We start from the raw sequence: 13,243 nt of genomic DNA on the forward strand, positions 1-13,243 counted from the left end.
CAATTTATTTGAGCTCAAATAAATTGGCTAATCTCTAAGGTGCCACCAGTACTCTTTTTCTTTTTGCAAATACAGACTAACTCAGCTGCTACTCTGAAACCTGTTAATATATCTATATACACAAACACACTATTTGTTCTGTGTATCAAGTTTGATGGTTTGTTTTGACACAAACAGTCCTGTTTTAATATAATGGAAACTGTTTTATAATATGATGTAAGAATATCTTTGCCTCTAATGATTATTTACCTAATTAAGGGTATATGGAATTAATTTACTCAGACTGCAATTGATGCAGGTTACAGAAACTTTGATTGATAGAAATAGATGCAGCTAGACTTTGGTTTTAAAATATCATTGATGTTTTGGATAGTATGTGGTTGTACGGCCAGACATTTTACAGTTTTTTATGGATAAGGTATTCAAACTTTTAAGTAGAGGGGCTTGTGAAGTGGCAAAATTAAGTTGGTTTGTGTACTGATCACTAAGTTTTCTGTTTAATGGTGTATCTGGATACTCACATATGCATGTGCGATTTCGAGGTTAGGCTAGCGCCAGAATTTATGTAATCTTTGTATGTTTTTCCATTATTTTTAATGTTTGTGTTTTGTTTCTTAATGGCTGTGTTTAATGGGACCTCTCAAATGGCCCTTAGTAAATTTAGCTGTAAAGTTTTTGTTTTGAAAATTCCTTTGTTTTACGGAAATAGCTAATTTAATATGATGCCAGACTTCTGTTGTTTCATGTGAAAAACTGTCCAGAAGAAGCTTGAGCATTGGTTAGAGCTGTGTCAGGTATGCAAAGTTTTTCCCTCCAGAATAATAAATAATAATTAAAAAAATACCAACTTACATACTGCTTTTTGTCAGTAGATCTCAAAGCACTTTACAAAGTAGCTAGGATTGTTTAACCAGCTACCTGCTGGCTCTAATCTGCTTTGCCTACTAGTGGCTTGAAGAAGTTGAAATAGCAGCCAAAGGTAATGCAGTGTAGGGGTATTCTGGCCATGCTTTTTTCCCCTCTAGCCCCATTCCCTATGCCAGTAACAAGAAGGGCAATGATTTAAGGAGTTTCTATGATGGCTGCACTCTATTTGAACATATGTTTTGTACTTGGGTGATCCTTCTGGTGCTGGGCATGCTTCCTTTATAGCCAAAAACCACTGGCAGTGTAGCCCAGAGCGGCTGTACTGCAGTCCAGCAGCTGATGCTTCTGTATTAGCATTTTTAGAAAATGTTTGAGTTTTACCCCATTTGTTCATTTCTAACTAATTTCCTACACCCACACTTTGCTTATATGATGAACTGTTCATTTGTAGTGAACTGACAATCAAAAGATGTAATGACTAGAATTAAGACAAACAAAATTATAATATAATTATATTATGATAGATATTTACCTATTGGTCACAACTGTATGTCCACTAATGTCAATATGTTATTAATGTATTAATGATGGTGGGTTCTGAATTACATGTAACTACTACAGCTAGCATGTACATTAAAGAGCCAGACTCTGCTTCCCATATTGTATACAGCTGCCACCAACATCAGTGGAAGTTGTGTATGCATATCTGAAGGCCAAATTTGGTCCCTGAAGTCTCAGCTCAAGCAAAAACAAGTAATCAGCACTATATATATTAAGTTCATTTTAACTTTTAGCTATAATATATGGGACCTGCCCAATCCTTGGTAAATATTGTTTCAAAATAAGTTCCAAAGAATATTTTCCCAGGTTTTTGCTATTATTCTTTGTGAAGAGAACATATAGAACATGTAACATTGTTATAATATCTTCTCAGAACAGAAAGTTGGAAATCAAACTTTTATTGCTCTCACTGAAGTAAAATGCATACATTAACCTCCCCGGTATATAAGAGTAGCTGTTTAAGAGCTACAGGTAATAACTTGCTTCACTGTTTGATGAATAACTGTAGGTTATAACTGAAGCCTAAACTTTCTGTGTTTCCCTAAAAAAATTAGGGAAATAGTCCAATCAGTAAAAATGTACCCATCAGTCTCTGGATTAATGATTTTTCTCTAGTATTGGGGAAAAGCATACAGTAATTAAGATCTCTTCTGCATTTTTGATGTGAAACACATTCGAACAAGAACAGCAGCACAAGTCTGGAAGAAAATGCCTGTCCTCCTTGCTCCCAAAAAGAAAGAAAGGGTTTACTTCAAAGCTGTCCTTGTTAGCTGTTCAGAGTGGCAACACACATTATTTTTGCATTCCTGTGGGCTACAGCAAATTGTCTCTCTTGACTGCCATTGTTTCCTATGGAAGCATAATGGTTTCCATTTATCAAAAGCTGACACCATATGGTGTGTGAAATCATACTCCACACTGCAGCATCCAAGGAGATAATGCATGTCACAACTATATATGTTAAAAAAACAGCAATCAGCAATAAAACCAAACACTATAACTGGTGTTTCTATTACTGAAAAAAAAGTACATACTCAAGAATCATAATCACTTCCAGACCCGAAAGTGTTAATTAACTCAAAGTCAGACTTAGTACAGAATATATATGATCAAGATGATTGTGTTCAGCCTAACAAGGAAATCAATTCCACCTTAAAAAAAAAACAAACCCACCCCATAATTCTTATAGGCATATAGTTTTCGACAAACATCAAAGTACAGTGCAGCTGTTGTTTTGTCAAAGGAGTACTGTGTTCTCGCTGACACCAGTGAATTGTTAGCTTGTGTTTAGTATTATTGATATTAGACCAAGCAAATGCATTAGCTTGCACAGTGATTCCAGGCTCTCTTCATTTTAGTGACTGATGGTGATCTCAGTGATTCATATGTTTTTATGTGTGGGAGGTAACCTATTGAGAGATTTATCCAGAGGACCTTTCATTGCTGGACATAAAGACTCTTCCTCAGCAGGACGGATAACATCCACCTCAGTTGCCTGAGAAATGTCTGAACTCTTCTGTCCTCTTACAGGGATTCTGGGATATGCCTTGGCTGCTTCTCTGACGTCTGGTTTTGATAAGTGAGTTTCACAGCCTAATGTCTCCTGGGAATTGTGCAGGCAGAGAGTGGGTGAGGTCATTTGGCTTTCCACTGAGTTTCCTTTCTCTGTTTTTGCCTGTTCCAGTGAGCATGACCCTCTAGCACTCAGGAATACTTCTGTTCCCTGAGGAACTATTGGCCCACTCACTGGTTTTATCTCTGTCCACACAAAAGCTCCATGTCGCTGGAAAGGGAAACAAGGTTGACATTAACCAGGGGAGCATAAGCAGTTAGTAAATGCAGCTGTGATCTGAGTTCATTTATTAGCTCAAGTGCTGGCAAAACATCCACTTGTTTCTTGGTCTCTCTACTGGCCATCAGCCTAGGTCCCCTCCCAATAGCTACAGGCAATGGAATACTGTCTGGCCTGTTAGCCTTTTTTATTCATGAAATGGGGCACAACAGGAAAACTTGGAGAGAAACAACAAATAAAAGAAAAAATGCATCTTATTTTCTCTGGTTCACAACCATTCTGTCACTCTGAGTGTGTGACTTGCATATGGCTCTCCTGTGTAAGTCTAATCATATCAGATTTTATTTCTTGCTACATGGGTTGCTATGGATACAATTCTAAACTGCTGCTTTTGTAGGCCAGGAGATTTATGACTGCAACCCAAACAACTTTGTCCATTAGGGTCACACAGAAAGGTTCTCTTTTTTATAAACAGAAGTGGGAACAAACAATATGTTTCCAAGAATGGAATTCTGTATTTTGGGCCTGATTCAAAGCCTACCGGAGTCAATGGAAGTCTTTCCACTGACTTCAATTGCTTTTGGATCAGGCCCCTACACAGTTAATTATTGATTTGTAAGAAACACACACAAAAAACTTGTAGGCAACAAAGACTGACAAAACTTTTGGATATTTACTTATGGAATGGCTTCAAAATACACATTGGGCCTGGTTTCGATCCCACATTATTTTTACTCCACTGACCTCAGATGTAAGTGAGAGCAGACATAGACCTACTGGAAATCCAAACTGTGTCATATATCATTAGGGCATTTATCTATTATTATAGGTGCTGGAAACCACGGTGTTATGATGCACATAAACACAGAATGAAATGTTTAAGTTATATTAAAAAGTGTCATTAATATTAAGTCCTGGCAATTCTAAAGCGTGTAACAGTATTTCTTACTTTTAAAACAGTTAGTCGGAAGTTCGTGAATAAACTTACTCCTCCAGCTTCCTGCACGCTATTAATCATACAGGATGCACATTGTCTTACCTTTCCTCGGATGGGTTCATTAGGAGATTTTCTGGCATTGTACTGATGAATAAAGGAGGTCCGCTCCTGTAAAATTGTTGGAAGACTTGTTGATGTTCTAGGAATTGCAAGTGGAACTGGGGAAAAAAACCCAATATTGTTGTAAAGTCAGGGCAAAGATGTATTGTGTGGCCTCATGTTGTACAGCACAGAATCACTGTTTAACAGCACTCACAAGTGTACTAGATGTTGCACAGAAACACAAAAGAAAAAAAAGACAGATGCCTGTCCTGAATTGCTTAAAAAATAAGCGATGGGCTTGACAGACAAGTGAAGATGTAACATATACCAGGAAAGGGAGGGGCAAAGAGGGACATGGATCAGCTACATGACTGTATGGACACTCAGTTTTACATGCATACATACATCATGTTGATTCAAAGGCTTTTTGGAGTGGAAACGAACTCATTCTTCATAGGCAATTCTGCATAAGTATTTTGGTTTTTAAATGAGTGATTTGGATGAGGAGACAACGGAAGCCAGACAAATAGAAATTGGAAGGGCATTCTGAGTATAAGAATTATTAAAATGAGATATTGAAAACGCCTGTTAGATCATCTAGTACATACAGGACTATTCCTGACAATACAGTTCCGAGCACTTAACTTCACTTGGGACTTTTTAACATTATATCCTTCTGTATCACAAGAACAATCTTGGGCACATTGCAACTGGCTTGCCTGTGGGTGGGTGTCAGGAGTGAATGCAAAGAAGCCTTCCTCCCCTTGTGAGTCCCCATAAGGGGGTGAAAAAATGGACCTGCCCCTCTTCACGCTGAAACACAGAGTGGGCCTGGCACATCCAGGAAGCAGGCAGCACTTTCTAAAGAAATGGTGCATGGTGTAAACTCGTCCTATGCACCAGAGTAGCAAGACCAGATCTCACACAGATCTCAGGGTAGCTGTTTAGACACTTGCCCATAATTTGATATATTGCCATTTAATTTTACTCTTTATTTAAAATCTTTTAGCCAGTTTTCAATCCAGACGACAGTTTTCTGTCCAAGCTAATTGGAATAAATTTTGCAGTTACTACTTCATGACACAGACTAAAATGCTATACTGAAATATGCTGCATATGTACAGTATAAATACATAATTTTAAAGCATAATTCAATTAAACACACCCTACATTTTCAAATAGGACTACTGATTTTGAGTGCCCAACTTGATATACTTTAAAGGGGCCTGATTTTCTGGGAACAAATGCTTCATGCTTTCTGCAAATCAGGCTCCTTAAAGGTATCCCAAACTGGGCACCCAAAATCACTAGTCACCTTTGAAAAATGTAGGCCACATGTGCTTTCATTTGCACAGTGTTAACAGATCTAAATTGTTGCAGCAGTTAGGACACACATTTTGAAAATAAACACTGAATATGGGATCAGAACTGAAATCTTATGTTTACAATAAAGACCTTTATCATGTGACTTGAACCATATGGGCAGATATGAACTTCACTACAGTATCAAGGCCTAAATTTGGTGGAAATTCAATTATTCTTAAAGGGTATAAGTTAAAAATGATTTTATTCTTTGTGTTAAGAAAAATTTAAAGACAACTGGTTAATTGGCCCTACCTATCGATAACTTAGTTCTTCTACAGTACTTTTTGCTTCATGATCTCAAATAGCTTTGCAAAGGAAGGTGTGGATCATTATCAACATTTTACAGATGAGGAAACTGAGGCAGAGTGGTGAGCTGACTAAGATCTTTGTTGCACATCAAGTCAGTGGAGAGCTGGGAACAGAACCCAATATTTTCCCATTGTGCCAAGATGTTTAAAGTTGCTAATGTTCCACCTATTTCATCCAGTTTTTACTTGGATATACTCATAAGAGAGCACAGCACATATGGAGGATATTTTAAAAATATTTTAAATTCGTAACTGTATGAAAAAACAGAATGATACAGAAGTTTCACAACAATAAGGGGCCTGATCAACTCCTTCTAACACCAATCGGAAGACTCCCATGGACTTTGGAGGGAGCTGGATTGGGCCTTTAATCATTAAAAGGAAAACAGTAAAGAGGGCAGGCAAGGAATAAAGGGGGCAATGGGGGCTGAACGATCCTCTCCGCCCTAGAGATGGTCCCTTCTCATCATTGCCCAAGCACACTAGCAGGGAAGTGTGAACAAGTTTATGCTTATGTTGCCCATGCTGTGTCTGTTCTGGGGATAAACGGAGAAATTGAGTCTCCAATGCTGTCAGCAGGGCACTGGTCATGAGCACTAAAACTCACATAAATACACTGAGGAAATTGTACCAAAAAATGTCAGTACACCAATGAATACATCAATACATTCACCCTAACTCAGAGTACATGAGCACAGTGTACAAACAGTGTTCATGGGCACCATACAGAGACAAAGGGCAAATCAGGCACAAAGATGATAACTTACTGTCTTTTGGTAGAATCATATTTGAGGAAACAAGATAAATCACTGAGTAGACATGGAAACAGAAGTCAATAATGTGTTCTGCAAGATCAGCATAAGGTGGATTTTGAGTCTATGTTTAAGTGCTTTGATGCCAGATACATCAAGTTTAGATGAATATGCAGATCACTTTGTAAAATTAATCTTCCAGTCTTTTTGCAAGTTGCAAACTCTTTCAACTGGTTTTTAGTTACCGGAGGGTTAGGATCCAGCTAGCATTTAGCAGTACATTGTTCTGGCACAAGCTAACAGTATTACATTTTGCTGATATGTTAAAAGTGGCAAGTTAGCACTCAAAAGATTCTGAAGAGGCATCAATTGCACTATTTGAGGGAGCAGTTTCCAGTGATTAAAACTCAGGACTGGGAGTCTTGCTTGGTTGCTGCTTTGCTATGTGACTTTGCGTAGGATAGGTAACCTATTGTGCCTCAGTTTCCCTATCCACAAAGGGGGAGTAATGATACCTACCTTCCCTACAGAAATGTTGTAAAGCTTTGTGAATTGTCGTGGTTGTAAGGTGCATAGAAGGTTTTGGGTGAAAAGAGCTATAGAAATATTACCATTATTTTTCTGATACATTTCACTTAAGAAGCCTGGAAACGTTACCTTAGGAAAATTGCAAAAATATGCATTGAATTGTCCGTAATATATTTGTGGGGCATGTAGTGGTGTTGCAGTCGTCTCTCCCCTTCTGGGTCAGAGGGAGGCCACACTGCCTCACTATACCGTCATGATTGCTGCCTAGTATCAGTGGAAATTGGCAGACCAGGGGCTGAACCAATCTAGTGGGGCTGAACCCCAAATAGTCTATAGGCTCTGGGCCCTTAGGCAGGGGCAGAGCAAACACCAGTCTATGGGCTCCAGCCCTCAAGCAGGGTAGAGCTAGCAAGTAGCCTGTCATCCTAGTTCTGGCAGATGGTAGGCTAACACCAGCCACCTGGCCTACAGTGGGGAAGCTGCCACCCCAAGGGGTTCCTCTGCAAGCAGGGCATCTCTGGGCTCAGCAGCAAAGTCAGCAGCCTGAAGCAAGCAGGATGCATCTATCTCCCTCACTGTTCCAGACCCAACTGAGTTAGAGGCTCCGCCTTTTATACTTCCTGTCCCGCCTATCCACTCCCAGTGGGAGGGATGAGGCAGGTCTGGCTCCACCCACCTGGGCACAGAGGGTGGTTCCTCCCCTTCTGGGTCAGAGAGAGCCCACAATGCCTCACTACAGGCACCACAGATACATTTGTAGCTATCCTCAGATCCCATAATTTTAAAATTGACTGGGGCACATTACAAGCTGTTATGCTATTTTCTGTGCAGTGCACCAGCAATCTGTTCAGTAAAGAATATGGGTATGAACTGCATATCTAGCTTCCACTTTCAGTGCTTCGTAACTGGATCTGGGAATTCTATGAATGAAGATTTTATGGTAAGACTGAAAAATAAACTTATATAAAGAATTACATTAGTTCATGAGTTTTTTACTAGAATATAAAATAGCAGAAGCATATTCATACCAAATGTGCTAGAAGCCGTGAATAACAACAACATTTTTAATTCTGTAGATTGTGTTGTTGTTACAACTGAGGAAAGGTTATATTAGTTCCCTGTAGAATTTCTTGCAAAGAAAAAAAAATATTCTCTCAATGTTTAATTTCTGGTCAATTAAATATGGATGGAATATTTTTCTTGGAACCCTGAAGAGTGGCATTTTCTAGTGATAAGGTAGAATTTGAATTGGCCAAATAATTATAATGAATATCTCCACTGATTTTTTTATTCTTGTCAATCCTCAAATAAATTGGTGAACATTTTTCTCAGTATTTGACCGCCTCTATAAGTGATCAATAATGTTTGTCAAATATTCACAAATTATTTCTGTAAATTGATGAATTATTCACAAATAATTTGGTTCAGCATAAGAAGTAAATAAATTCAAGACAGTAATATTAGTTCATGTGTTTTTTCATGGAATATTAGATAACAGAAGAACACTCATAATAAATTATATAATATTCCAGTAGAAAACTCAATATAATAAAAACAACAAGGAGTCCGGTGGCACCTTAAAGACTAACAGATTTATTTGAGCATAAGCTTTCGTGGGTAAAAACCTCACTTCTTCAGATGCAACTCTTTTTTTGTGGATACAGACCAGCACGGCTACCCCCTGATACTTCAATATAATAATAATCCCAATTTTTGTCTTCATGTGACAGAAGAGAAGAGAACCAAACTTAAGACTCGCTTGTAATTTAGCAGCATGTGACCTGATCCCACAAACACAGATATGCTTAACTTTAAGCAGGTAAGTAGTTCTTTTGCATGTTTGTAAGTGGGATAAGGGCCATGATGATGACTATAGTATTTCTGTAAGGTGGTCAGATACTGCCCTGGTAAAATGCCTCGACAAAGTTTTAGAATACTAAACCACTTACTTTTCTGGGTTTGTGAGCTATCCTAATATAACATGCCTGACAGTCATTTGATGGAGTCTTTGAGCCAGATCCCCAGCAAGTGTAAATAGGTGTACACAAAACTCACGAATAGGACAAATTAGCTCCAAAGTTATAAATTACAGCCAAAATCACTGTCGTCAACTACCTTAGCTGCTGAAATGGCTGTAGGGGGCGGTGTAAGAGGGAGGATCCTTACAAGTCTTGACAGGCAACAGTCAGTGCAATTATGTAGCACATAGGAATACACTAGCTTTTTTATTATTATTCTTTTAGGTGGCAAAACTGAGATACACATAAAAATCCCCCACTATTTTTTATCTCTGTAAAGTCAAACAGAAAGGAACCGTACATTACTTCCCAGAGAATATCTCAGCATTTATAACCTTTTAAGGAATTGAGCCATTTAAGACACCAATTCCAAGGTATAATCTTCCATCACTTACAGAAGCCTGAATGCCAAAAGACAACTGGCTCAACCTCAAAACGGCAAACATGCCAAAGCATGGAAACCATCACTTTCCTTATTAATGGAATGGCAGGAAGTGAAATGAGATGATCTGGGTTTGTGAGCAATATCTCCACAATCAATCATCCAAAATAAACTGCTTCATTATTTGTATTTCAATATACCGGAGGAGTATGCTGAAGGCAGAACTCTAGATCCACCTATGGGGAGAAGCAGAGGTACTGACACTCCCCAGGAAGGAGAGAGTTTTCTGCCAGCACTGGCTCTTCAGGCCACATTAAATGCCCTACCTCACCTGACCCTCTCTCTAGCAGAAGATTGCATTCCATGCACCAGCTCCGATGGTGCTCTGCTGTTTAATACAACCACCTCAGTAGTGACAGGTTTCAGAGTAGCAGCCGTGTTAGTCTGTAGCCGCAAAAAGAAAAGGAGGACTTGTGGCACCTTAGAGACGAACAAATTTATTTGAGCATAAGCTTTCATAAGCTACAGCTCACTGTATTTTCTACTGCATGCATCTGATGAAGTGAGTTGTAGCTCACGAAAGCTTATGCTTAAATAAATTTGTTCATCTCTAAGGTGCCACAATTACTCCTTTTCTTTTTTCAGTAGTGACAGTGGCTGAAGTGTTGGCTTCCCACCCTGCTCTTTGAGGGTTACACAGTGAGGCTCTGCCAGCTGCTTTTCAAAGTTGGGACTAAAGGGAGCCCCTACACATCAAGCACCTTGACAAGTGAAGGGGGTAGGAGAGAAAGTTCAATAATAAATATTGGGGCCAAGCCTCCACTCTGTGACACTGGTGCGATGGCAGTGTTACTCCATTGGCTTTAATGAATTTACACTGATATAAAACCTGTGTAATGGACTAGAGAATCAGCAAACCTTCTATTGTTAAAGCATTGCTAATACAGACATCCTTGTGTTTAGTCTGTATATAAAAGGGAGCAGAAGCTGCTAATGCAAGGACAAATCCTTGTGATAAAAAGACAGGGAAATCTGACTTTTTAAAATTGTTTAACTCAAACATGATGCTCAGCACTATAGTACAAGAAACAAAGGCAGCCTTTACCCCAAAAAGTTTACAGTGTAAAAGAGAAGACTTGTAGTGCCTGGTTCTGAACCCATTCACACCAGTAGTAACTCTGTTGCATTCAGTGGAGTTATTCTTGATCGACGGTGTGAGCTCAGAACTGGGCCCATGCAAGATAAGGGATGAAAGCCTGACTCTACTGAGGTCAAGGAGTGTTTTTCCATTGATTTCAATAGGGCCTCAATTTGACTCAGGAAGTACTGTGAAATCCAATTGTGGGGATGGCTCAGTATTTTGTTTTGTTTCAAATTCTAAATTCACTTCTTGTGAGCCTCACAGAAGTGAGTTTTTCATTTGACTGAAGACAAGGTAGAAGCATAGCCCAGCAGTAATGGCAGACAGAGCAGTATGGCAGACAGCGCAACAAACAGTCATGCAATAAAGGATGACTTTCCATGGGACTTAAGCTACCGAATGCCTAAGCCACTTTTGAAAGTGGGACTTTTGCTCTTCAGTCACTTTTAGGTGCTTCTGAAAAAGTTAATGTTACCCAAAATCTACTACCTCAAGACTTTGTACTATATTCACTCACTAAGGCCTTGTCTACACTAAAGTTTAATCGACAAAAGCTGCCTTTTGTTGACAAAACAGTGAAGGTGTACACCCTCCAATGTGACTTTGGTCAGCAAAAATACCCTGTTTTGGTGACAAAATACAACCATCCCAACAAGAGACATAAGTCTTTTTCCTCTAAATTTTTGTCAACAAAGTGCCAGTGTAGACACCATGCTTGATTTCATCGCTTTAATTCGCTTTCAGGAGGTGTCCCACAATATCCATCGTGACTGCTCTGGTCAGCAATTTGAACTCCGCTGCCCTGCAGCCAAGTAAACGACCATCCACCCCTCCCCCTTAGAAGCCCTGGGGATTTTTGAAATTCTATTTCCTGTTGGCTCGGCATGGAGAGGTCTTCCCAGGTGACCACGACAGATTATAGCAGCAAACGCTCTCCTGCTTGGACCACTACAGAGCTGTTGGATCCACTCAGTATATGGAGAGGAGGCTGGTCAGTCACAGCTGCGCTTGAGCCATAGGATTTGGGATACCTACGGGCACATTTCCCAAGGCTTGTGCGAGGGCTATGATCGGGACACGCTGCAGTACACAGCGAAGATAAAGGAGCTCAGGCAGGCGTACCATAAGGTAAGGGAGGCAAACCGTCACTTTGGTGCTGCAGCTAAGATCGACCAGTTCTATAAGGAGAAATGGCGATGGAGGTGGGGTCGCCACCTTATCCTTTGTGGCAACCCCACCTCCATCGCCAAGAGCCCCATGGATACTTCGGAAGGCCCGAAAGTGGTGGAAAGAGGACCTAACCCAGGGACGAAGTAACTGATGAAGAAGTGGAGTTAGAGGACGATGTGCAGCTCCCAGCGGGGTCACCTGGTGGGGCAGGCAGCCAGGAACTGTTCTCCACTCCAGAGGTGTCTAGCCAGTCTCAGAAGTTGCTCTCCGATGAGCAAGAAGCAGAAGATGAGACTCCTGGTAAGTGGATGTGGCTTGTGTAGTGCGGAGGTGGGTTCAGGACATAGAAATATGGGATGCTGGCTGTGTTTCTGTGAGCTGGATATTTCCCTGCGTAGCTAATTGGTACGGCAGAACAGGGTGTTGATGCACGCCGAGATCTCACAGGAATCCTCCAGAGAGATCTCCAGGAAAGTTTCCTGGAGGTACTCGGTAATCCTCTGCCGCAGGTTCCATGGCAGAGCAGTTTGTTCCTTCCCCCATTGTAGGAAACTTTCCTGTGCCATTCAGCAATCACTTCTACAGGGACCAAAGAGGCATACAGGAGTGCAGCATAGGGAGCAGAGCAGAAGCCACAAGCATGGAGTAAATGTACTCTGTTTTCCCTGCTTACCCTTAGCAGTGAGATATCTGCTAGAATGACCCCCACCTGGGGAAAAGTGTGGGAGAACTTTAGAATTTTTTCCTTGATCAGCTGTACCACAATCCTTGCAGAGTGCATGTTCTTTTCCCCATGTGGAGCTCCCTCACTCACCTACCAACACTCACCATGCTTTGGGTGTTTGCAGAGATGTGTGCTTGCCAAAGGTCAGTGAGAAAGTGATTATTATGTTGCAAAAGGTGTATTTAACTGAAATGTTTCAAAGCTGTGCGTGAATTTAACAATCCTGCTTCTGTGCATTGTCCCTTGTGCTTTGGCAGATGTGGCCTTCAGGACACTCCCCACACATTAGCCACGCATTTCTGCCAGATAAAAAGGTGCCCACAACGCAGCAAAGATGACATGTTCCGGGAGGTACTGCTCTGCTCCAATGCAGAGAAAAGGGAACACAGGGAGTGCTGGGAAACTGAACGGCAGGACAGAAAAGAGAATCAGGAGTTTGTTAAGGATGCTACGGAGCGGATGATTAAAGTAACAGAGGAGTAAATGCAGATGCTGAAGTCCTCCCCTGCAGCACATTCAGAACTCTTTTCCATGCCACCCTGACCCCACAAACTCTGTCTGCAAATTCCTTTCTACTTTCTGGGACTTCTTGGTTT

At 40.5% G+C, this 13,243-nt stretch overlaps 1 protein-coding gene across 2 annotated transcripts in view; it reads right to left on the reverse strand.

Moving 5' to 3' along the window:
• Window positions 1–1,411: 1,411 nt before the first annotated feature.
• CIMIP6 (ciliary microtubule inner protein 6) overlaps window positions 1,412–13,243 on the reverse strand; it is a 39,881-nt gene continuing 28,049 nt past the window's right edge. For both annotated transcript variants that reach the window (XM_073339162.1, XM_073339161.1), the window contains exons 4-5: window positions 4,260–4,375; window positions 1,412–3,211 (exon numbers count right to left, since the gene is read on the reverse strand). In XM_073339162.1, coding sequence (XP_073195263.1) covers window positions 2,810–3,211; window positions 4,260–4,375 — 518 coding nt within the window. In that variant the 3' untranslated portion in view covers window positions 1,412–2,809. The remainder of the gene's footprint in view (window positions 3,212–4,259; window positions 4,376–13,243) is intronic.

This window comes from Lepidochelys kempii, chromosome 3, assembly GCF_965140265.1.
Source record: "Lepidochelys kempii isolate rLepKem1 chromosome 3, rLepKem1.hap2, whole genome shotgun sequence".
Taxonomy (NCBI): domain Eukaryota; kingdom Metazoa; phylum Chordata; order Testudines; family Cheloniidae; genus Lepidochelys; species Lepidochelys kempii.